Source organism: Notothenia rossii (assembly GCF_949606895.1).
Source record: "Notothenia rossii genome assembly, chromosome: 6".
NCBI classification, from domain to species: Eukaryota; Metazoa; Chordata; class Actinopteri; order Perciformes; family Nototheniidae; genus Notothenia; species Notothenia rossii.
The window spans coordinates 56,029,015-56,056,132 of NC_136909.1; the positions used below are offsets into that span (position 1 = coordinate 56,029,015).

General features: G+C 42.0%; 1 protein-coding gene across 1 annotated transcript in view; it reads left to right on the plus strand.

Annotated features, from left to right (window-relative positions):
• ttc27 (tetratricopeptide repeat domain 27) overlaps nucleotides 1-27,118 on the plus strand; it is a 168,082-nt gene that overhangs the window by 103,135 nt on the left and 37,829 nt on the right. Inside the window, exons 10-13 of the mRNA XM_079689264.1 lie at nucleotides 770-883; nucleotides 1,065-1,160; nucleotides 15,135-15,257; nucleotides 17,918-18,145. Coding sequence (XP_079545390.1) covers nucleotides 770-883; nucleotides 1,065-1,160; nucleotides 15,135-15,257; nucleotides 17,918-18,145 — 561 coding nt within the window. The remainder of the gene's footprint in view (nucleotides 1-769; nucleotides 884-1,064; nucleotides 1,161-15,134; nucleotides 15,258-17,917; nucleotides 18,146-27,118) is intronic.

Genomic DNA, 27,118 nt, shown 5'->3' on the forward strand with positions numbered 1-27,118 from the left:
ACGTTACGTCCGCGGAGCCGTTACGTTAAGCCCCCGCTGATTGGTCCAAATTTACCAATCCACGGACTTCCTCACACACACACACACTCAGTGCAGGCAGCTCTGCTGATCTCTCCTCCCTGGCTGCAGGCTGATAACAGACAGTTGGGATCGTGGTGAAATTCTCTCTGCAGACCCATTCTCACAGCGTTTATCAACCTTTTTCTTACTCAATATCAAGCCACACTTATTGTTTTTACTTCGGCTGTGACTTTGTGTGTGCTTAGGATGATGTGGATGTGTTTCGCTGTGTATCGCTAAACAAGGAAACCACACCTCCACGGAGCTTGGCGCGATTCACAACGTCCCGACCAATCAGAGCACACTGTGCTAACAGGGAGGGTGGGGGCTGGAGCTATTGGAGCTATAACGAGCCGTTAAAGGCAGGGAGTGAAATTCAGAGAATAAACGTAGTTTATGCTGTATGAGAAACCAATGTGAGTTTGGAAAATTGCACAATATAAATCTATTCTAGTAGACCTCAACAATGGAATTATGATCAGTGGAAATGGCCATGACATGGGACCTTTAAGCGTTTGTAGTGTAGTCATAATTATAGGTTTTGGCTGTGTGATCAGAGCTAATTGACTATAGATACTCCTAAATAAACTCTATCATACAAACAATTAGACTTTGACTTGTATGATATGAAAAACTATTGTCTCAGATTTGTTATTCATCATGGATGTCTTGATGCTGTCTGAAGCCTCTCCCCCTCCTGTGTCTGCAGTGCATCCTCTCTCAGCCTAAGTTCTGGGCTGTGGAGGTGACCGCTCTCTGCCTCAGGACCAAACTGGAGAGGGGCAACTCCCGCTGTGTGGAGAGAGCCATGATGCAAACTCAGGTGAGGAGGAGTGTGGGATACTTTATTTATTTATTTATTTATTGCGATTATTTACTTTATTATTTAATAATACTATGATTTGTTGTTGTTGTAGAGTTTCTTTAATTATCAGTGTGTATTGTCTCATGTGGGCTTATTAATAGACCCCTCTTCAGAATTTCAGCTTGTTTTCCTGTTCCAGGCAATAGTAGACCACTTTGAAGACCTGAGCTGTCCTGGGACTGAGCGGCTAAAGGCCTTCTACTTCTGCCAAGCCCCCCCCAGATGGGCTGTCCAGGTACCACACACTTTAAAAAAAAGTTTTTTTAATCAACAACCAATACACTGAATACACTGAATGAATTTCTCTTTGAATCTGGAGTCATCAAATGTGCAAATAAGTTGTCAGCTCAGCTAAATGAGAGCTAACATGCATGGTATGACTATTAACATGCTGATGTTTATAAGATATGCGTTTTACACTGCATTAGTTTAACATTTTGACAGGATAACATTTGCTAATTGGCACTAAACATTTACTACAGTTGAGAACGAAGTAGTGTCATGTGTGTCCTCCTATTCAGAGGTATGGATAGCTCAATAGGATGTCCCATTTCACAGATCTCCATTATGTTATGTGAATATAATGAATTATATAGAAAAAAATAATAAATAGGAAAATATTTTAAAATGTTGTTACGGTGAACTTGGCCTAAATTAAGTTTGAGGATATGGAAAGCCATGATTGTGCAAGCTATCACTGGCTTGATTTCCAGACTTTGTAAGTTAACACAATCCATATGCCCGAGGTGAAGATGTGCTGGACGAGTTCAATAGAGAAGGAATAGCAGGGTTCCCACGGTACCTGGAAAACATGGAATTAATTTTTTCATTTTCCGGGTATGGAAAAGTCATGGAAACTGAGCAAAAGTGAACACTTACATGGAAATAGAAACAGTTGTCCTGGACATTTTTATTGGATGAGGTGTAAAATAGTAATAAAATGAAACTATTGAGCACAGAATTAAGATGACTTTATAAAAACCCTTTACATGTGAACAGCTTTTACTGTAGATATAAATGGATGATCCCATGTTGTAGAGCAGGGCTATTCAACTACACATTCAGATGGGCCATATTTTATAACTACAAAATTCAGCTGGGCCAGACATTCAGCGGCCTGTAAAAAGCGGGTAGTGACAGATTTTAAACCAACACATATTACTGCGATGAAAAACATGCAATTATTTTTCATTGTTCATCTAACAAAGGTAGGTCAAAAAGTGCATAAAAACACAACAAATTAGCATTAATTTAACAGAATCTGAAAAAAAAGTGCACAGTTGTAGCATTACATTTTTTTGCTTTAGAAGTCAAATATTCAGGTTATGTTTTTTTAACCAGGCACATCACAAAGTGCATTTACTGAATACAATAATAGCAGTCTTAATAAATGTCCTCACATACAAAAAAAACAGCTAAAGAGCTCCAATGCAACACAAAGAGGTAGTACTGTAGCAATACTATTTTTTCACTTTTCAAGTAATAACAAAAAAATCATACGTTTTGGTTACATTTGACCCAGACACATTACAAAGTGCATTTAAATGAATACAGAAAGAACTGTCAAACCCTTCAGTGCACAAACCCATAGCAAGGGATACGGGTAACTAACATATGAATGAATACCACCCTACACGTCTACTATAGTAAACTAGGTGCTTACTATCACCTCATTTGTGATTTGTCATCGCTGACTTTCTCAATTGGAGAAGGGAAATTTTTTGTTTTGAACAAGAGCATTGATTTTTGGCTCATAGGATGTCAATGCAATCCTAAGACAATGGTGAAGAGTGCTGTCAGTCAGGGAGCAGCGAGTGCTACTTTTGATTGAGTTCATGTGTGAAAAGCTTGATTCACATGTGTATGTTGATCCAAACATACTGAGCACACAGATCGCTACTTTCTGAACGTTAGGGAACTGCTGTTTTTTGACATCACTCCAAAACTTAGCTGGCCCGTTAGTGCGCTGCATGTCAATAAGTTCCAGTGTATATTTCCCATTGTCGATGCAGGGGACCACTTCCTTTGCTCTGGTTGATACGTCCCCCTCTATTGCAACAGTGAATGGGTCTCTGGCAAAGCCATCATCACCTCTGTGGGCAGAGCAAGTCCATCCAATCGACCGGCAAAGTTCTCTTTCAACCTCGCAATGAAATCTGTCATTACATCCGTGATTTGTGCCGGAGATGTGATGTGTTTGGGGAGCGTAGGAAAATGCAGTGTCCGACCCGTGCTCAAGTCGGTCGCGAAAAGGTCCAGCTTGACTTGGATCTGCTCCACAAGATCAATGACCGTTTTGTCTCTGTTTACGCTTCAGAGTTGAGAGAGACATGTTTTAGAGTTGCTATCATAGTACCACCGTTACTAGCACCCCTAGATGCACTTTCAAAAAACGTGCTGCGTTGTGGTTTGGTGGTTTCTATGCAACGCGGAGTGTTGCGTTCCTGGTCTGTACTAGTGTAGGAATTTGGCTACGGGAGGCTGGGCCACTCGGGAGTTGGTTCTGGGCCGCATCTGGCCCGCGGGCCGCCAGTTGAATAGGCCTGTTGTAGAGCATGCTCTTGGCATTCTATATGGTATATTGGATGTTGGAATTTGATGCAGGCAACTTGGTGATATGGACTTTAAAAATATAGTTTCGGATTGGTGGACTTCAGGAATAATAACGTTACTCGCGATCTCAATAGAAGGGTCAAATACATGCATTTCCCAGCCAACATGGGAGCCTTGACATCTACCGTGAAAGTTCTTATGCAAGTTTATCCTCAAATGTAAGTAGCTGTGTTTTAACTGTGGTAAACTTGGATTTATCAACGTTAGTTAGTAAGCAGTGTAATCTTGCTAACTAGCTAGAATTTGAATTTGTTAATGATGGTTAGCAAGCACATAGAGTGCAATCTTGCTAGCCAACATTCAGTTTGCTAACTAACTAGCTAGTGTTGGCTAGCTTGCATTGCTAGCTAACTACCAATACATTTTCACATTAGGCTGTGACATTACTTCTATACTAGTTGACATGAATAGTCTAGTCTTGATACATTTTGTAACATTCATTCTTATATCTACTTTTAGCTATTTTGTGATTTTTCGTTTTTTCCTTAAAAATAATTGTACTAATAAATAGGAACATTTGGGGTTAGACATTTTTGAAAAACCATTGATCATGCCTAGACTGATTCTATACATCTATACTGTTAAGCTAAGCTTACTAGTGGGGTTGCTGTACTGAGGAACCACAGGGGAACCAGCCTTATGTTTTTCCCTTTTAGGTTCATTAGTTTGATTTCCAAATGATTTTACAGAGTAAGAGTAGGCATACCTACCCCTTCTACGTTTCATTGACTTTTCCTAAAACCGTGTTATTCACCACATTTAGGGGAGTTTGTTTTGAATTTGGATTCGTTAATGATGGTTAGCAAGCACATGCAGTGCAATCTTGCTAGCCAACATTCAGCTTGCTAACTAACTAGCTAGTGTTGGCTAGCTTGCATTGCGAGCTAACTACCAATACATTTTCACATTAGGCTGTGACATTACTTCTATACTAGTTGACATGAATAGTCTAGTATTGATCAATTTTGTAACATTCATTCTTATATCTACTTTTAGCTATTTTGTGATTTTTCATTTTTTTCTGAAAAAAAAATGATACTACTGAATAGGAACATTTGGGGTGAGACATTTTTGAAAAATCATTGATCATGCCTAGACTGATTCTATACATCTATACTGTTAAGCTAAGCTTACTAATGGGGTTGCTGTACTGAGGAACCACAGGGGAACCAGCCTTATGTTTTCCCTTTTAGGTTCATTAGTTTGATTAACAAAAGCTTTTACAGAGTAAGAGTAGGCATACTATCCCTTCTACGTAAGACTCATAATCTCAAATGTGTGATGCATTACAGGAGTGAGTGACAATGACACGCGGCATATTCAAGTCACATTGGAAAGATGACTCTCAATACAAGGACTGGATTGGAGAGGTACCAGGAGATGTCCACAAGGCTTATTGCAAGTTTTGCCGCAAGTCATTTGACATCAGCAATATGGGGGTCGCTTCCCTCAAGAGCCATTCAAAAAGACAAACCCACACAAAGTTAGCTGGACAGCTAAATAATGAAAGAAGAATGACAGATTTCTTGACTACAAAAACAGGAGAGGGAAGAAGCGGCCCAACAAGCCAGGATATCGAAAGTGACCGTCAGGTGCCCAGTACCAGCAGTGAACAGCCTACGGAAAAAGGCTCTGGAGCTCAGGGGAAAACATTTTTTTCAAGCCAAGCTGTATTTGAAGCAGAGTTTCACTGGATCATGAAGATGGTCAGGTCACACTTCTCGTTCAACTCCAACTCTGACATTTCAAACACTTTTGCTCAGATGTTCCCAAACAGCGAAATTGCCAAACAATTTACATCTGGCGCAACAAAATCGGCTTACCTTATATGTTTTAGCTTGTATCCTCATTTTAAAGAGCAGCTGATCGAAGACGTGAGAAAAGCAAAGTGTCATGTAGTGTCATGTAGTGTCTTTTGACGAATGCCTTAACAAAGTGACACAAACAGAACAGATGGATATCATTCTGCGCTACTGGAGTGAACGCGAAGGGAAAGTAGCTCTGCGTTTCTTCACTTCAGAGTTCCTAGGACACACTCAGGCAGAGAAGCTCTTGGAGAGTATCAACAGATCCCTGTCACCTCTGGACCCCAAGAAGCTCCTGCAAATATCGATGGACGGCCCTACAGTGAATTGGAAGTTCTTAAGAATATTCCAAGAGGACAAGAGCAAAGAGGACCCAGATGCACCAAAGCTCATCAACCTGGGAAGTTGTGGTCTGCATGTTGTGCATGGAAGTTTCCAGACCGGAGAGAGGGAAACAGGTTGGAAAATCGGAGATGCGCTGAGCGCTTTGGCATGTGTTCCATGACTCGCCAGCAAGGCGAGAGGATTTCAGTGAGCCGACTAAAACGGCAAGATTTCCTCTGAAGTTCTGTGCCACTCGATGGGTTGAAGACTTGCAAGTTGCTGAGCGGGCAATCGAAGTGTGGCCAGCTGTGATGGCGTACATCCACAGCCACAAGAAACTTCCGAAGAGTAAAGTGCCAACATCTGCGTCCTACTTGACAGTCAAGAAGGCAACCGAAGACCCTCTTTTCCTGGCTAAACTTGAGTTTTTTGCTTTTGTTGCAAGACAGCTGAAGCCTTTTTTGAAGGTATTTCAGACAGATGCCCCAATGGTGCCATTCTTGGCAAAGGAGCTCCAAAGAACCCTGACAGGCCTGCTGTCATGCTTTATCCAGAGAGAAGAGCTAGCAAAGATCAAGACACCTCTCCAGCTCACTAAACTGGACCCCCAAGAGAAGCAAATCCATGTCCCACTCAAACACCTGGACATAGGATTTTCAACCAAGCAGGCTTTGCAGAAGGCATCTGAGAAGCTCCAGTAAAATCCAGTGAAAATCGTGGAGTTCAAAAAAGAATGTGTCTCCTTACTCGCAATGACCTGCAAGAAAATTATGGAGAGAAGTCCTCTCATGTATCCAGCTGTGCGGCATATGAGGTCCCTTGACCCTGTGATAATTGTGACGGAAACCGAAAGTACAACAGCAATGTTTGAGAAACTCCTTCAGGTTCTCCTCAATGCTGGATGGTGCCCTGCCACTGAGTGTGACAAAGTCCTTTCTCAGTATAAAGCATTCTCACCCGATGTCAACACAAACCACAAAGCAGAGTTCCAAGAATTTGTTTACAGCTGCAGACTTGAAGAATTCTTCGGAAGATATCTCAGTGGCAAAGAAGAGTATGCAGAACTGTGGAACATCATGCAATGTCTCTTCACGCTGTCTCATGGACAAGCTGCAGTAGAAAGGGGGTACTCTGTTAACAAGGATATGCTTGTTGAAAACCTACAGGAGAAGATGCTAATAGCAATGTGCTTGGTCCACGATGCAATGGCTGGGCACACAGATGGAGCTCTTCCAAAAGACCTCAAGCAACACTGCAGAGGAGCAAGGACAAGATATGAGATGTATCTGGAAGACCAGAAGAAGTTGAGAGCAAACCGCTAAAGAGAAGAAAAGAAAGGAGCTCTCCCAGGAAATCCAGAAAGTGAAAACAAAGCGGCAAAAAGTAATGACTAGCCTGAAACAATGGAGAAAGAAGCACATGAAATGGCAGTCATGGCAGAGAAGAAGCACCATTTTATACTGCTGTCAAAATCAAATGCCTATCGGAAATGGGTTGCTGATAAAAAGGAAGAGGTGGCAGCTCTAGACAAAGCCCTGAAAGAGCTGCAAGAGTCTGTCAATAAGTTAAAGCAATGAGGTATGCGCAATAGCCGTTATGGATGTATGAAAGATTGTAATATTTATTGGTCAATCAATCAATTAATCAATCAATCAATGTTTATTTATATAGCCCAATATCACAAATGTTACATTTGTCTCAGTGGACTTCACAGTTTGTACAGAATATCAGTATGACAATACGACACCCTCTGTCCTTAGACCCTCACATTGTACAAGGAAAAACTTCCAGAGAAAACCCACAGTTTAAAGGGAAAAATGGGAGAAACCTCAGGGAGAGCAACAGAGGAGGGATCCCTCTCCCAGGACGGACAGACGTGCAATAGATGCCGTGTGTAAATTCACCCTCCTAAAGACAAATATAACACCATTTTAGCTTATGGAGATGACCAATTGTAACTCAAAATAACATTCTGTTTCAGATCTTCAGACTGTAGAGAGGAGGAGGAAGAGGAGTGGAGAGCGGGAGGAGCCAGGAGGGCACAGAAGGAAAGAGGAAGAGAAGAGGGGCGAAGATGAAAGAGGAGAAGAAGAGGGGGATAAGAGAGTAGAGGATGACAGAGAAAAAGGGAGAAGAGTGGAGAGGAGTTGAGAAGAGTAGGAAGAGTAGGAAGAGAAGACAGGAGCGGACACAAGAGGAGAGGTGTGGAGAGAAGAGGATAGGATGAGATAGGAGAGGAGTGGAAGAGAGAACATATATAAATCCCAGTGCTCATGTGTTTCAAAGTTCCAGTTCAATAAATGATTGTTCATCTACAGCTTGTTGCATTATTTCATGCATTGATATTATCAATAAGACATAATATCTAAGCATTTACAATGTAGACTTGACTGGCACATCTTTTAAATCAAGTAAGTAGTCAGGTGTCCTAGGGGGTTGTGTGAGTGAGGGGAGGGGGCGCGGATGGGGGCGGAAAGCTTTAGGGGCCTATAGATCATCACTTAATATGGTACCTGGAAAATCAGGAGGTAGCATGGAAAAAAATGTCAAGGCAAGCGTGGGAACCCTGAATAGGCTTAAAGGTGTGATACCAATGTATGATCAGAAACTGGCAGATGCACATTTATAGTCTTTTTTTGTGAACATAGCAAGTTTATGCAGGTGTTACTTGCTGCAGTAAATAGCATTACACTCTGGTGACAACTATGACTGTGGTGATATGAGTTGTTGCTCCTGTGTCACCAACAAAATAAAGTACTCAGACAATGCTATGCTAACTTAGAATAAGCAAGTCACAATAGATGGAACAATTAAATTATTCATTACATTTGTATTTTTAGCTGTGGAAAGACAATAAAAAAGACAGTCCTACAAACTCTTTGGATACTGGTCATCTCTCTAGCAGTAGTTGCGCATCAACATGTGAAAACAATGAAAATCCAAATCTTAAACCACCTCCTGTGAGTAGTTAGGATTTCTAGATTTAGATTGGACAATCACTGTTTTGTTTGTGACAGTCTCAGTCTGACTTCACTTCAGTTAGACAATGGACATCTTCAGATTACAGTGTAATCCTAACAGTTGCTCTGTGTGCACAAGGTGAAAACTCTGAACCAAAACGGAAAAATGGGATGGATGGAGTTCTCAGAGGAGCTTTAGAAACCACACTAATGATATTTCCTGACAGAGCTGCTGTTCCTCAAAGCATCATAACGTCTTCCAAAACAAACATTAGACTCTAACACGGCCCAGCATGGTAGAAGAGTGAAATGGAATCAGAAATCAGAATACCTTTGTTAGTCCCACAGAGGGGAAATGTACGTAGTGTAAGAGTCAGGAGTAGCTGATAATTTATTCCCGGAAATTACTCAGACCTACTAATTGACCTAACCGAAGTTATTGAGTCTATGTAAGTTTACTGCTTGGCTCAGATCCACCAACGTCAGCAAGATCTCACCTCTATTAACTCCCAGAAGAACCAGGTTCAATTAACTGCTGTTTCAATTCAGACAACTCACTTAAATCTGTTTAAGCGATCCCGAAGGATTTTGATATCAGTAAATGAGGTGTGGCCCTACCTAAGAGTGAGTGTGGTAGGGTGCAATCTTACCTTTGAAGCAGGAGAGGAGAGTGCAGATGTCTTTTTAAGTTGTCCCAATCCAAAAGGTGGGATACATTTATTTGAAGAAAAATAGGTCCAAACTAATACAGGGTTTTTACCTTCTCTCTTTACAACATTATAATTCTTTTTTTTTTTTTTTTCACCCAATCAATTCCCATCAATTTCATACCTTTTTTCCGACAGACGGCGGGAATAACATTTAAAAAAAACATACCTATCCGCATGAATTCGGAGGAAGATTCCTCACAGGTGGCGGGCCTAATATTCATACACGTTTTTCCGACACAGATGGCGGGAATAACATTCAAAAACCCATTCCTATCCGCTTGAATTCGGAGGAAGATTCCTCACAGGTGGCGGGCCTAATATTCATACACGTTTTTCCGACACAGATGGCGGGAATAACATTCAAAAACCCATTCCTATCCGCTTGAATTCGGAGGAAGATTCCCCACAGGTGGCGGGCCTAATATTCACAAACACATCACCCATCAAATCATTCCACTCAGTTCACAAAGAAATTCACTCAGCATTCAACCAAGACATTTGAGAGATATTTAACAAGTCTTGAGAGAACCTTACCGAGAGCAAAAACCCAGCTCTGAGGGACAGAGCTTACCGAGAGAGCATACCAGGGGATACCCCCCCTCTCTCTCTCTCCAAAAAGAAAGTTCCTCCCCTCCGCCAGAGTCTTTATGCTCGAAAACAGGATAGAAAAACCTAAAGACACCTCCTCCATATCCTTATTTGTGGAAACTGGGCATGGCCTCTGATGTACAGGACTGGACATGACCAGACATATTCTATTGAAACCACTTGTGTTTTGTTTATACTGTAAATATAGAAAAACCTAAAATATGAAGCATTTTCATTGTGGGTTATACAAGAATATAATTGATTATATTTGAGTATAACTAACTGTTGTTTTAATTATTCAACCTGATATGGAGATCTCAACAGTAGTTACAGCAGAAAAAAGAGCCACAGACAGCTTAATGTTACATAATGTTACATGCATTAAAAAGTACTAAGTTATGAGCCAGGAATATATAGCACAGCTTTAATGGCATATATATATATATTGCACATAGTTGGATGGTATTTAACAGCAGCAATTTACACAATTTACAAAATACACATCTTGTAACAGTTCTAAGGATCCAACGAGCAGTGAGTAGAGAAGGCAGTAATAGAAAGATGTATCTGTCAGAGAGATTGAAGAAGGAGGATAGAGCAGAGATCAGTTGGGATGAGACATCACCCAGGCGGCGTGTAATAACTGATAACATCAATAAAGATGGAATTGAACGGTCCCTATTGCCGCCTGAGGACGTGAAGGCGGAGTGAGGTGAATGATTGCAGATGGTTCTTTTTTTTTATTCTAGGTAACCATGGCCTGCATGTGACAGAGCACTGAAGGCTTACTTATGGCTGGGATAGAGTGCAGTTTTCCTCTGTGTGTTTGTTCTGATATTTTATCATGAAATACTATTTATTACTTCCTTTATTTTAATGCATTCTGCATTTTTATACTTCGTCTTGCACAATTTAGGCCTGTAAATACACAACATGTAGTGAGGTATACGTGACATCTCTTCTGATCAGGCAGCTATTGGTTTAACTTTATAGGTGTTATATAAAACGTTAAACCTTTTATAAAGTCACTCTTTTTAAGATACTAGTGATGTATTACCATGGACAACAAGGTTGGTTAGCCGTTCAGTCTACTGCTTTAATCAAAACTGCCATATCTCTGTCTAATATTGAGTGCAGTGGCGGCTGGTGGAAAATATCTTTGGTGGGGCTATGGAAATGGTGACCAAACCATACTAGGGCGGTCCGGGGGATCGTCCCCCGGAAGACATTTTTGAGAAATGACCCGTTAAATGATGACTTCTGGTGATGTTAGAGGGGGGGACGGGACAAATTGAGGCTTAAAAATATGAGATAATCCATAATCTTCAGTGTGGTTAGCTATGAATCTTCCAAAACTGTGCAACAGTACAGTATGCCCACACAAACTGCAGAGTGCTGGTATTGGTGTGTTACTTGCCAACCCTCCCGATTTTCGTGGGACACTCCCGCATTTCTCCAGATTTCTGACAAAATCCGATTTACTCACGACTGTTTCCACTCGGACTTTAATACAGCTACAGCTATTGTTTGGTTTCCATGGTAGCGCGTCTCTTTAGCAGCGCGCACAACTGAAAGTCTGAGAGGGTGAGGAAGATGAAAACTGAACAAGAATCAACAACTCAACCCTCTGCTCACTACTTTCCTGTAAAATACAGGTCCAGCCCACACATTATGCTCCATGGTGCCACAGGCATTGCCCTTACAACTACAATAGTGCATGTAAATGTTAATCTACAGCTCCGGCGATCCACTAGCACCGGAGTCTCCACCTGCAGACGCAGCCATCCTCGACAACTAATGTAGCGTCTCCTTGGATACGAGTCTAAACAACACACAGGCCAGGGCGCTGATAGGGCGCCCTTTGAGCATCAGATCTGACAATGCTGATTGGCTGAAATTATGTTTCGGCGGCATAGTTTACAGATAGCAACAGTCAGCTTGTTGGCTGCTGCTGCTCTGGCTGAGGGCTCCTTTCTACCGCCCGGACGAGAGAGGGTAATGATATACGCTGCGGCCAGGCAGGAAACATGTGACTTATCAGTAACTTTAGACATCGTAAAACAATTTTAAAACGAGATTTTATTGTAGATTATACATTTTACTGATACCAACTATATAATATTTACCTTGTTCATTAAAAATTAAAATTAAAAATTAAAAAATATATTTTTATTTATTTTTAATTTTTAATGGCAATCAAACATGTGGGAAGAGGGGGGGCGGCGCCCCTATGGGCCGGCCGCCACCGATTGAGTGGATTGTCGAAACAAAGTATCCTACCGATTCAGAAATACCTCAATAAATATTGGATGTATTTCTATTAAATTTGGTACAGGCATTCATATCCCCCTCAGGGTGAATTGTAAATACACTTGGGGATCAGTGACTACGTTTACATGCATACAAGTATTTCACTATTATTCCTATTTTCATAATTTGATGTTGGTCAGGTGAACGGCAGATATACTTTTAATATTTTCATCCAAATCTAGCATTTTCTAATTAGGACATGCAGTGGCAGTTCTAGAACATTTTACATGGGGTGGCAAAGGGGGGGCAAGAGGTCATGCCAGGGTGGCATGGGAGGGCGGACAGTACGTGGTATTTTATACTGTATAGACCCTCCAGAAAAAAGCGGGCAAAAATCCTTGATTATGCGGGCTAAATTCCTTGATTATGCGGGCTAAAATCCTTGATTATGCGATTAAACATTCGGGGGTTTTATGTGATGTTATGCGGTGAAATTGCGGGAAGTTGCGAAATATGCGGAAAATTGCGAAAAATATAGTAGATTTTTTTAAAATATTGGGCTGTCTTATTTATTCTCTCTCACACACAACCTGCCACTACACACACACACACACACACACACACACACACACACACACACACACACACACACACACACACACACACACACACACACACACACACACACCTCCGCCTCATTCTGTTTTCATTTACTCGTTCGTTATCTGACCAGCTTCAATGTTGTAGGCTACTCACTTCGTTTCTTGTAGCCCTCGAAAGGGTATGGAGGTTGATGCCTCGGTGAACGTGAGTTGTTTGGCTTCCTTGTCCGCAGCAGCAGAAAGCATTTTCGAATGTTTGAATGAATCAAAGTGGTTTGTCACCGTACATTTTCTCTAAGACTTATGCTCCAACACACAGTTGCACGGGGTGCAGAATAGTTTCCCCCCACTTTCGTGAAAGACATCGGGGTACTGCTTTGCCTGGTCTTTAGCAGAAATGTTCGTCGGTAAATGAGATGGATCAGATTTTTTCCTCTTGGTGTTTTCTCTCTCTTGTGAGTTCCACACGTTCACTCTACGGTGTTGTTTACCTTCTGTGATGCGCGAGCTGATGACGTTGCGTCATCATCATCATCACTACTTCACGTCAAGACGAGTTAACTTTTTTCCCCCTCAATTTTGTCTGGAAAAATGCGGGGATTATGCGGCCTTTTGATTAATATGCGGCCTTTTAAAAATCTGCGCCATTTTGCTGATTATGCGGTAAATTCTGCGATCGCAGAATCGCGTTTTTCTGGAGGGTCTAACTGTATATATAACCTATTAAGTGTTCTTAATTCACAATAGAAACAAGGTGTTCAGACAAACAAACAAAAAATATAGTATAAAACAGCAGTACCACATAGTTTAGCAAATAAAGTGATCGATCTCCCAGCTAGCGCTGTCTGTGTAGTTTTTTGTAACACAACGTCCCAAACAGCGACTGTCTGTTAATCGCTATCGATTCAAACGGCAGCGTTTTATTAATATTTTGTTTCAAGCTCTCGTCCTTAGTAAAAACAAAACTAGTGGAACTGGAAATGCTCCCAGGGGAAGCTGATCCACCTTCAGGTGCTGGGACAGCTCGGTCTCTCTGCAGCTGCATGAGCCGCGGTCTGTGAATGCCGCTCCGCAGTTTAATGCAGGGCTGTAGTTGCGTTTTTAACTGGCCTAAGAGGATATTTAAAATTATTCACTTTTAATTAATGAACTGCTTGTTTCGTTGCTTGTGGACATAGTGTAGGTTTGTTTCTACAACTACTGTTTTAGGGACACAAAAGTTAGGGGGGCAGCTGGGGGGGAAAGGCTCTACAGTTGGGGGGGCAGCTGCCCCCCCTTTCCCCCCGTAGATGCGCACCTGAGGACATGTGATATAAACACATATTATGTGTGTGTGTGTTAGGAGCATTCTTTGGACATGTATACTGAGTTTGGTTCATATTATGCGTCTCAATAGAGTTTTAACCACAGTCTCCTTCCTCTGACGGTCAGCTCTTTACAAATACCAGCTATAGATGCATGCTTAAGAGACAAGCCCTCACTTCTGAACATAAGAAGAAGACTTACTTTTAACTACCGTAATTTTTGGACTATAAGCAGCGCCTTTTCCCCCATTTTTCGACGCTGCGGCTTATATAACGGTGCGGCTAATCTATGGATTTATACAGCTAACGGCCACTAGGGGACCTCCTAAATCTATGGATTTTACAGGTTACAGTCCACCACCTTTAACTCTATGGGCTCTATGGCCGGTCCGCCCCCCACCTTTAAGCGGCGGGCTCCAGCAGGAAAAGCTGGAGGCCGGAAAAGAGTGAGACAGGTAGCGCGCAAAAGTTAAAGTGGAACCGAGAGTGGTACGAGAGACAGAATGAGAGCAAGACAGACAGACATTACGAGAGCGAGATAGTTTGTCCCCGTACCACTGGTTGAAAGCCACTGCTGTAGATCACTGCCGGTACGTGCGCTGGGAGCGCACCGTTTAAGTTTGAAAGTTGAAAAGTTTGTGTGTCTGAAACGCTATGTGATACAGTACAGTTTACACAGCACAGTACATGTTCTGTAGCTACTATTGCACTGCGGCTTATAGTCCAGTGCGGCTTATATATGTACACATCATTCAATTTAGCTGCTGCGGCTTATATTCAGGTGCGCCTTATAGTCCGAAAATTACGGTACTATGAATATTATATACTTGCTGCATTTAAACAAATTCAATGATTTATGACCGGACAAGTTTCATTTGACTTTTAACCGTTCTCGGGTGTAGTTGGTGTTTAGTGCTTGCTAAGAACTTTTATTTGCTAAAGTGCAGAACCAACAGGCTGAAACATATCAACATTTTTGCATTTTTATTCACATGTTGGACAAAATGTCACTCTGCCTGCATACTTGTAGCCTAATGTCTCTGCCCTCCACAGAAACAGCTGGGCAGCCTGCTCACAGACCTCGGCTGCACCAGCTCAGCTCTGATCATCTACCAAAATCTGGAGCTCTGGGAGGACGTAGTGATCTGCTACGAGAGGCTGGGCCAACATGGAAAGGTACACACACATACACATACACATCACACCCACAGAAAGACGTACAGTTCCAGCTACATGTATAATTTGCCAAATCTAATGTCACAAGCCATCATTGAAGTGGCTGAAAATAAACAGCAGTAACCACATTTATGAGCGCAGTGATAGCCAGCCAGTTTTACCCTTTTTGTTGTTGTCTTTAGTGAAAGGCAACAAGGGAGCAGGCTTACATTCCTGCTGCAGCCCCAGGTGGGTGTTGTGCTTACCCATGACTTCCACTGGATGTTGCTGAGTCATGTTCCAGCTGTGCAGTGGCTACGTCATGTCTCATCACACAAAAAGGGTCTACTGGAGGCTTATTTTGCCATCAAATGTTGTGGTGACAACTAGGGATGTAACGATACCAAAAACTCACGGTACGATAATATCGCGATAACAAGTCCACGGTACGGTATTTATCGCGATATTGAATAATAAAGGGAAGAAGAAAAAAATCATAATTTTTTTTTTTGCAATAAAACATTTTTTTATTCGGAAAATATTTCTTTATTACATAATAAATCTGATTTTTACAGCCTTTTTGTAGGATAGCAGTATTTTAAAGTGTCAAACACAAAGTGACAGTAACAGACTGGAACAAGAAAACCAGTGTTTTTGTACCTACTGGTACTACCCAACAAAGTAAGCATTTTCTTTATGCCACTGCATCTCACAAATAAACAAGGACATTTAATAATCAGACCCTGCAATAAAATAAATCAAGTTTCACTTTAGTTTTTCAAGTAACTCAACTCAAACTCACTAGTCACTCACTCAGCATCATCAGACAGGTTTTTAGGAATATGAGAATGTCCACATTTCCAGGTATTTATAAGCTGGGGTGTTTGGTCATTTACAATATCCCCTGCTCTGGAAACAACTCTCTCGCTTGGTACTGATGTTGCTGGGACACCAGTGGTCGCGTTAACCGAATATTTTATTTAACAATGACGGAAAAATCTGAAAGCAGTCTGTCATTTTGACAGATTAGAACAAACTCGGAACAGCGCCAACGTTTCCCCGCAGCGAGGCTCTGGTGTTATGCCGTGTTATGCATGCCCTCCAAAAGGAAATGATATAGTTCCCAAACCGTACTTTGCCGTACAGATCAATACATGTCTGGGAGGTTTTGCTTCACGCTGTGCGCGTCCCGCGAGGTGCATGCACACACGGCATAACACCGCCCCCCCCCCCCCCCCCCCCCCCCCCGTTGACAGTTCACGAGCATGCTCTATCGTGAACTGTTCAGACCCGACGGGTAATAAGGGATTATGACGGATATTTTACGATCCTGTCTGTCAAAATGACGGACAGCGAAAAAGTCTAACGCCAGGCTTATTGACATGGCGAGATATAACTATATGGTTGGTACTTGTCAATGTCTCTAGGTGTGTAAATGTAGCCCTGTAAATACGATGTCCTTTTGTGTTATCTGTTGTTTTATTTTCATGTTGTAACCTACTTGCTGCCATGTTGGACAGGTCTCTCTTGAAAAAGAGATCGATGATCTCAATGGGACCACCTGGTTAAATAAAGGTTTAAAAAAAAAAAAGTGTTTAAATTTTTTTTTTTTTTTTTTAAATGATTATTTTTTAAAGATCGCGGTAGATTTTGTCAGTCTCACGACGGTATTGGGAAATGTATTTACCGCGATACCGCGATATTCGGTATATCGTTACATCCCTAGTGACAACTGGTTAAGGCCAAAGCAGTTCTTCTCAGTGCATGGAGTCATTAGAAACCCTACATACAATAATCTTTCCTGAATTGCTTTTAGTTAATCATACAGTATTTGACTGGAACCCAAACTACACTTAGTCAAGCACACTGAACTGAAACACAGCTGACACTCGGCTCATTAGCTAACGACTGAACTGAGATGTCAAGAGATCATATGTAAAGCATCAGCCAGTAAGCAAAAAATAATGCTGGATAAAAATGCCATTTGCATAAGAAGAGAACAAAATAATTGACTTCACTCTGAAATGGTATTGTCAGTGATGTCTCTGATAGGTGGGTTTGTATATGTATTTTTATATCAGCCTGAAGGTGACAGTGTGTGGTTAATTATCCTTCAATTGTAACAGAAGCTCGTTGTATCGTCTTTAATTGTAGAATGGTGTATCTGGTATCTTTCCAGAGTTCATATCAGCAGTTTGATAGGCTCCTGGCCCGGTGTCAGCCCTCTGACAGAGTGCAGTAAATCTCAGCCTCTGTTAGTTATCAGGGGCCCCAGCCATTTGGTGGTTTTTGCAAACCTCAGTCTAAATCATGTCACAGAGAGGTGAGATTCTGTTTGTTATTCCAGCCTCAGCTCATCCAGGAGCAGTCTCACGTGTGTTGTGGCAGGGTGAGGTGCAACAGTCGCAAACGTCCACAGACAACAACATAACATAAACTCAACTTAAATTATTTTCCCTGTGAAACGTATCCCAAATCCACTCATCCACCATAACTGACTTTGTGGTCTTTGTTCTTTTTTTTGACTTTTTTCAGTTTTATTCTGTTACTGCTGCATTAGCTACAGTGCCTCACAAGTCTTAATATATTATTGTCCCTTTCACTTTACAATAACTCTCTCCTGCATACATCTCCTCCTCCACGCTGACCTCCCCCCCCCTCCTTACGCTCCCTTTGCTCAGGCTGAGGAGATTGTTCGCCGTGAGCTGGAGAAGAAGGGGACGCCCAGCCTGTACTGTCTGCTGGGAGATATTCTGAGGGAGCATCAGTATTACGATTGTGCCTGGGAGCTGTCGGCTGGGCGCAGTGCCAGGGCCATGCGCTCCAAAGCCCTGCTGCACCTACGCTCCAAGGACTTCCAGCAGTGTGTGGACTGCTTCGAGCAGTCCGTCAGGGTCAACCCCATGCAGGTAAAGCAATAACATCTTAATACAAATGTTTTTAAAAATTGTAAGCTATATTGGAACCTCATATTCCAGATATGTTGAACTGTAGGCTTCCCTGTTGAGAAATGATATTGAATTAAGTGTCATACCATGCACTGACTTAAAGACTTTCTAGGTTAGACTCAAATTAATTCAATTAATAAGGATTGTATCAACTGAGTATGTTCTCAGAAAAAAATCTAAAAATCAATATTTTGAAAATATACGGGCTCATTATGAAATGTTGTAATGCTACATTGTGAGCTAAAATGGTGAACATGGTGCACATTATACCTGCTGATGACATTTCCATTGGCTTCATTCACACTCGACATTTCAAGTATTTCATATCTTCAATAAATCCAGATCAGATTTAATGCACTTTTACTCTTATCAAATATATGCATCCCTGATGGCCAGATCTCAGAAATGATAACAATCTCTTTTTTTTTTTTTCTACATGCGAATAAGTGTCAGAGCTTCTCCAAAATAAGTGCAGAGGGCGGAAGTAATGCACGCAGAGGTGGGACCAAGTCATTGTTTTGCAAGTCTCAGTCAAGCCTCAAGTCTTTGCGCTCAAGTCCGAGTCAAGTCTCAAGTCTTTGCGCTCAAGTCCAAGTCAAGTCTCAAGTCATGATGGGCAAGTTCAAGTCAAGTCCAAGTCCTAAGCTTTGACAAAATTAGTCTTAAACAAGTCATTATGTGCTTTTCACCAAATGTAATGACATCGATCAACAGAATAATACTTAATAATCAAACTGCTCTTTATTAGTCACATTAATAATTTAAAAATCAATTTTCTCTCTGCTGGTAAAATAACATGTTTTTTTCTAATTTAAGAGGGATCAGTAAGGTAAGGCTACCGTGACGGTTTTATTCAGAAGGAGTTTAATGTATAAGATCCCTGATATTGAGGTGACCAAAATGTTTATTTCCACTCTGTACAACATGTTATAAGGGACCGACAATCTATCTTTATGCAAGGGATAATGTGCAGCGAGGCGGTCTCTATGGGGAAAAAAACACCTGAATCTAGATCCCTCTGTAGGTGGTACTTTAAGTATATTTTGATGCAAATACTTTTGTACTTTTACTTGTAATATTTTGAATGAAGGACTTTTTATTGTAACCGAGTATTCCTACACTCAGGTACTTTTACTGAAGTACAAGACCTGAACTTCTCCCACCTCTGACAATAACTCCTGAGTGGTTACTAAAAAAAATCCTGCCCTGAAGGTTACTTTCATTTTACAAATCCTGCACTCAGCTTTTCTTTCTCCAATATCATTGAAATACAGCCAGATGCTGCTTCTTTTTTCGGTTTTTGCTAATTTCTTGACTTTTTCCGACGCGCTTGCATTTAAATCCGTCTCCCCGTCGCTCTGTAGCTGGCCTGTACCACTACACCTGCTGTGCCCCCCACCCTTCTTTCACATAATGGCATGATCCTAGTGTGTCCTCGCATAGGATTGGCCGCATGGTGGCCCAGTTAAATAAAGACCCGCCCCTCCCTGTAAGGATTCTCAGCAAGAGTAGGAGTGGCTGAAGATTCTGCTCTCCCCGATGGGAGTCTGCTCTTCTAGCGGCATCTCGCGATCGGCGTGTTGGAGACCCCTGAATTAAATGATCAAGTCACCTCAAGTCAGAAGGCTCAAGTCCAAGTCAAGTCCCGAGTCATTGGTGTCCAAGTCGAGTCGCAAGTGTTTTGTGATTTTGTCAAGTCGAGTCTCAAGTCATCAAATTGGTGACTCGAGTCTGACTCGAGTCCAAGTCATGTGATAGCCGGTGTCGTCAGAGGATCTGCTCCTTTCATCTTCTCGCTGTGCGAGAGTACCATGGCTACATTCTTGTTGTAGCCTGCAGCGTTCGGTTGGAACGTTTGATCTAAGGATTTCTCTGAAAACAGCTGGCTGCGTGCAGCTTCGCGACTGATCCAGTCGGAGCCGTGGGTTTACTCGTTCTCCAGGAGCTGTGGCCGGCTGCGCAAGAACTTCGACGGACAGGTTGGTGTCGGCTTGGTCGGTGATGGCAGTGTCTCCGCTCCCTCTCCCAGCTAAATTGTCCTGATTACTGTCTTGTTGCTATTTGGCTTAAAGGTCCCATGTCATGCTTTTCCGGTTATTACCCTTCCCCTTGTGTGTTATGAAGGTTTTTATGCATGTAAACGGTCTGCAGAGTCAAAAACCCTCAAAGTACACCCTGTAGGGAGTAAAACTCTAACACAGAAAATACCTCAAACGCCTCGTTGGAGATTTCTAATTTTCCATTGTTTACTTCCTGGGCACTATGACGTCGGGATACCCAGAGGCCACACCCTCTGCCAGCCTTTCACGAAACAAACCTTTCAGCGATTCATGCTGGATATGTACAGCGTAGGGCACTGAAGAACGATGCTGTTCCTACTTTGTTTGGACCAGCGGGAGATTCAGGTACACAACCTGTAAGTATTCATTGTTGTTTGTGTATTTATGATGTTTAAAACAAACAAGGTATCGACCACGACTGTTTAAATGGGTAAACGTTTTTCAGGCTACTACGTTGCGATCGCGGAGAAATGCTCTCCGCAGACCCATTCTCACAGCGTTATAAACCTTTTTCTTACTCAATATCAAGCCACACTTATTGTTTTTACTTCGGCTGTGAGTGTTTGTGTGTGCTCAGGATGAGTTTCTCTTGTTCTCGCTGTATCGCAGACACGGAAGCCTGTCTGTTCCTCGCAGCTGCCGCAGTAGCAACGAGCCTCTCACGTCGCGACCAATCAGAGCACACTGGGCTCACAGGGAGGGGGGGGCAGGAGCTCCAACAAGTCGTTTAGGACAGAGAGTGAATACCGGTGAATACACATAGTATACAGAGATGCTGTATGAGAAATTGAGTTTGGAAAATTGCACAGTATGAATCTATTTTAGTATACCTCAACAATGGAATTATGATCAGTAGAAATGGCCATGACATGGGACCTTTAAACTTTTTGGTGACCGCAGCGTTTCCGCTCCCTCTCCCGGGAGTTGCCCTTGTTGTGCTCTTTTGTACTTTTTCTGATCGTGGCGTTGTGCCAAGCTATCTTTAGAATTTTGAGTTTCCAGCTTTAGCTGCGTTTTCTTGTTTAGCTAGTTAGCAGTAGCATGGCTCAGCCTAACTGTCCTGTGCAGCCACTTTGGCTGACGCTTGGGATAAGCACCGGAGTTACCCGTGCTGTTTTTTCTTTAGAAGCCAGTTTTCTGGTCTTAGCTTTGTGTTTTCGTTATTAACTCAACCAGTGAAGGCAGTATTACACATCGAAGGACAATTACACATCGAAGGACAATTACATCCCTCGTTGTGTCCGGCGAGTAGGAGCATTGCTCTACTCTTTCCGTTCAGCAGCTGGTGAAGGCTGTGTTCTCGCACCCGCTCCCGGTTACGCTGTGTCTGGCTACCTACATAAGGGCATTCATGTGGCGCCTGTATGGCTTCTCTTGAGCCGGAGGACGGCCATGACCGCTGCCCCTCTTGCCTTGGCCTCGAGCATTTGAGGGAGGATCTCACGCAAAGCGCCTACATGAACTCATGAAGCTGCATGCCTCGGGTGCTCAGTGTGGCTAGCATCGCAGAGGTGGAGCATCTGGCAGCAGCCAACGGACACCTCTCCTTGTCACATCTTCCTCCAGATCAGTTCGGCCAGTATAGGGGCTGCTACCGTGCCGCCTGCCCCTCCTTTGTTTGCCGCACCTCTGCATGAGAATGCCATGTTGCTAGTGGCTTCGGCTAACCTCTTCAATGAAGAGGTGGAGGACGAGGCCCCGCTCACCCCCGAAAAGGCTTCCCCCTCCTCTGCTCAGGGTTCTCTGCAGGGCGTGGAGGACGCCTCCATGGCGGCCATTATTAGTACGGCCCTGGCTCACTTGCAGCTTCCGGTTCTGCTGGCCGACTCAGGCTAGCGCCTTCGGCCGGGTCAAAATTACAGTTGTCAACGAGGCCTTAGCTCTGGCCCAAGAGTTGTCCGTCCTCTTGGCCAAGGGCGCAATTGAGCCAGTAGACCATCTGCTTCAGTCCGGGGGGTTCTACTCGGCGTACTTTCTTGTGAGCAAGAAAGTCGGCGGATTCTGTCCAGTCTTGGACCTCAGAGGAATCAATCACGTGCCGATTGCATCCCACCACCAGAAGTTCTTAAGGTTTGCCTTTCAGGGTCGACACTATCAGTTCCGGGTAGGGGTGTAACGGTTCACAGAATTTACGGTTCGGTATGTACCTCGGTTGGGGGGTCACGGTTCGGTACGGTTTCGTTACAACAAGAGAAAGCAAAAAAAAGTCTCAAATGCATAATGCCAGGTTTGTTTTTTATTTATTTTGAACAGTAGTGCAAGTTTCAGTTTTGGAAATAAGGAACTCTAACATTTTGAATAATTAACTTTATTAGGGTTAGGGACCATGTACAGATGTAGCACCGAATTTCAGACTCCAGGTTACAGCTTCCTGCCTACGACCTGCCTAAGACCAGTATTGAGGAATGTTAAGCCCTCCCACTATTTTCCAAGAGGGCGTTGCCAGATTTTCAATTTCAGGTTTTAACCAGGAGATGGCGCTTCATTCACAAATACAGAAAGACAAGTTTCATGGACTTTCAGTTGTGTTTTGAAGAGAATTTGAACACATCAATATTTTAGATCAACTAAAGTATATCTAATCTTGTAATTCAATAATATATATTCTTTATATATTAAATAATGATCATTATAATGTAAATGTTTACATTACACTTCTTTATTTGTTATGCTCATACTTTAGCCTTTTCAATCGTTTGCTTTAATATGCAGTATATTTTTTGTATATTTTTGTGTTTGCTTCCTCCTGCTCCCTTTCGGACACATACTGTATGATTTATTACTAAGATAAGATGTTTACTTTATTGATTGAACATTTTAGTTTAGAACTTGCTGTCCCACGTTAATTCAGAAGGCTCACAGGTCACATTCCGACCATTATTTAAAACAATAGGTGCTTTCACACCGTCTACAGTTTGATTTGTATAGAGGGAGCTCTGTGGCTGAATGGCCAGATTAGGTGTGGCGCATTTATCATAGGTGATCAGAGCTAACTGCCTGCCGTCAGATTTCATTTAAAAAAACAGATCTGATTTTAAGACTATTTCTGCGCTCATAAAGAATGATAAGAATAAGAATAATGCGTATTGAACTGGTTTCATTAATTAGTGAGTTTATTTAACACTAAAACCACCAATCGGGTCCATTTGTGTGATATGTGTTTTTTTTCAATAAAATATTAAAGTCTCCCAGTCCGTGACTTTTCCTGAAAGTGTGTTATGTAGCACCCTATGTTGTTAAAAATTGCATTCTAATAGCGGGATTTGACGGGTTTAGGTAGGCCTATACAAAAACCTCTGGCGGTTCTAGTGTTAAGGTAATTAGGTACAGTAGAAGCCCTTTTTTATCAGTAACGAATTTAGCAGTTGAACATAAAAGTCAACTAACTGAGGGTCACTTGCAATGACAGTGTTGTGTCTAACTGTAAGCTTGTCACTCAGAGTAACCTACAGGTAATTTAGCTGCTGGAGAAGAAAGATCAGGGGGGGAGGTGGGGAGAGAGCTGTGGTTGATGGGCCATTAGTTGTGTAAATGAACAGCTGAGAGCTGCCGTTTCATTCAGACTGTTTAAAAAACGGTAACAACGAACTATTTTTCTTAGCGGATGCATGTAAATTTAAATCAATACATACAACTATTTTTTAAATCAATACAACTAATTTTTAAATCAATAAAAACATTTTCTAAATCCATAAAAGCATTTAAATTAATATTGGGAGTCATGTCGTTACTTTGTTGAGAATGTGGCCATGTAATAAGCGGGATAATTTGCAGCGACTTGTTCCTTATGGGGAAAATAATACCCGTCATGTGTGTGTAGAGGTGTGTGTGGTTAAAACACTTTCATGAAGTGAAGGAGGTTTTCCTTCTATAAAACAGCTGTGGGCAGCAGTGAGTCTCACGGACATGAATTCATAGATCAAGGCAGACTGGTGCACACACTCTCCTGTCCTGCCAGGCGACACGCCCGTTCTAATCCGTGTCCTTCACTCATCACATCCCAAGCTGCATCCCCAAAAAGTGTATTATGTAGTTACATCGTTTCAGATGTTATGTTTCAGTTGTGCTCTGTCTATGTTCAGTGATGCAAACTTGTCACCTTTCGGCGAAATTCGCCGTTTTGAATCCAAAATAGGTCGTTTGTGTGATTCATGTAGATCTGCAATAAAAATATTTTTTGAGGTATGGGGGGGTCTGGGAACCGGAGTAATCTGCGGCCGTGAGCTGTTATGTGCCATCATGACACGCATGGTGTTCTTTTTTTATATATTATAATGAAGTGAGAGCTGTGTGCTCGAGTCTTCCTGCCTGTCGGCTCTGCTCATGGATGTATAATAAGGCTCTGCTGCTCCGAGATGATGGTCTAGCTTCAGCAGCTACATTACCTACGGGTGCGTTCGTTAATATTAACTGTGCGTCCGGATTCACTGTGGCACAGACTGGACCGCTGGTGGACCGCTGGTGAACAGCTGTTAGAATGGGCCGTTCAGGTGTTCAGAGCAGAGCTCCCTGTCGGAGCGGCAGATCGTGATGTGAACTGAAACGTTTTTCTGTCGCAATATTATTTAAGGAATCGTTGAGCTAGCTAGCTAGCATACATTGTCACTATCTGCTAACGTTAGCTTTAGCCTTCTATTTCTAATAGTTTTTTTTCATAGGCTATAAACAGAGGTGGTAAAAGTGTATATATAAATATATATATATATATCAGGGCTCGACATTAAGGGCTGCCCGATGGCCCGGGGCCATCTAGTATTTAGCTCGGGCCATGAAGCCTCACCTGCTGGTTGCCCGATCGGGCAATCTATTATACCAGTATCATGCAGCTCGCGGATCCAGTAATGAGTGACCCGACAGTAAAACTAAACATATCTATAACTAGTTTAGGTATTTTGAGAGGTGATTAAAATAGCTACGTGTGATATTCTAACCTGAAGTGTGTGTTTTGTCCGCTCACCGCTGCATTTGATCATGCAGAGCTGCGTGTCGACTCGTCAGCAGCAGCTGATCTCTCTCTCCCGTCAGATTAGACTTCACTCGCGTTTATGTCCATATCGATCAGATCCAGCTAGTTCTAGCTAATGATATGACTACCTGCTTATTAAAAGACACCGTGACCTAAACAATAAGTGTCGCTATGCAACCGGGTGAGGCCACAAAGTATAGCCCAGCATTATGCATTTGTTTACATGCCTACCGGAACCCCGAGGCATTAGCAACAGATCAACGCACAATCAACCCACACAGCACATCTCGTTCTCCACATTAAGTGTTACACATTAGAATGGACTACTCTTGTCTGTCACATACTCTTCTTGTCTGTCACATAAGTTGCGCAACTGAAGCGATATTGCGCTAAAGGGAAATGATTTTGACCGAAGAGATTTAGATTTGCTTGCTAACGGGAACTCTGACGTCGCCATTGTGTGTGCTTCGCGGATGCACTCGGCTGCTCGGTCAGCTCCTGGATGAGGAGGCATTCCTTCGACCAACTTACAGTAGATAACATTACAAACATTTTTAACAGGGGCCATAATAGCGTAAATAATTTTTGTTTTGGCAGTTATAGCTGCATGTAATGTTTTCTACTTTTTTACATCTGGGAAGGCATTTGCCTTCATCAGATGGAAAGTGTCTTGACAAACAACTTAAGTATTTATTATAGCTATGCAGGGCATGCAAGCGAGCAAACACAAACAAGTGAAATGAAGAATACAATTGAAATTGTAATATTGTGGTGGTTCATCTTATAATTCAGTCTAGAGAATGCACCAGACAGCATCTAAGACCTGCAAAAATCTAAATGTTCTAGGGGGAGGCCCCCCAAACCCTTCGTGCGTCATTTCGTCCGCGCGCATTTTTCAGGGCAATCTCTATTGGGCTCAGGGCCATCTGTAAATTAGCTTAGATGGCCCACAGGGCCATCTCCCAAAATCCTTAATGTCATGCACTGTATATATATATATATATATATTGTACTTGAGTAAAAGTAGAAGTACTCAGATCTTGTACCTGAGTAAAAGGAGAAGTACTCAGATCTTGTACTTGAGTAAAAGTAGAAGCACACAGATCTTGTACCTGAGTAAAAGGAGAAGTTCTGAGATATTGTATTTCAGTAAAAGTAGAAGCACACAGATCTTGTACTTGAGTAAAAGGAGAAGTACTCAGATCTTGTACTTGAGTAAAAGTAGAAGCACACAGATCTTGTACTTGAGTAAAAGGAGAAGTACTCAGATCTTGTACTTGAGTAAAAGTAGAAGTACTCAGATCTTGTACTTGACTAAAAGTAGAAGTACCAGAGTGTAGGAATACTCTGTTACAGTAAAAGTCCTGCATTCAAAATGTTCCTCAAGTAAAAGTAGAACAGTATTATCATCAAAATATAGTTAAAGTAGCGACAGTAAAAGTAGTCATTGTGCAGATTGGTCCATTTCAGAATTATATATATGATATGTTTTATAATGATTGATCATGAAAGTGTTCTCAAAGCTGGTAAAGGTGCAGCTAGTTTGAATTACTTTGTATACTGCAGGGTAGCTGGTGGATTTACTCCAGGTGGAACTAAAGTCTGATTTAACACTTGATTATATTTCACTTAATTAATCCAGATCTGTGAAGTAACTAAAGGTATTAAATACATGTAGTGGAGTCAAAGTACACCATGTACCTCTGAACTGTAGTGGGGTAGAAGAACAAAGTAGCAAAACATTGAAATACTTAAATAAAGTACAAGTATCTCAAAGTTGTGCCCAAGTATAGTACTTGTTGAGTTTATGAACTAAGTTACTTTACACCATGTGGCTATAAAGATAGAAAGACTAAGCCTTGCACAGAGGCATGAAAATACATTTTCAAAATGCTCAACAGTGCTGCC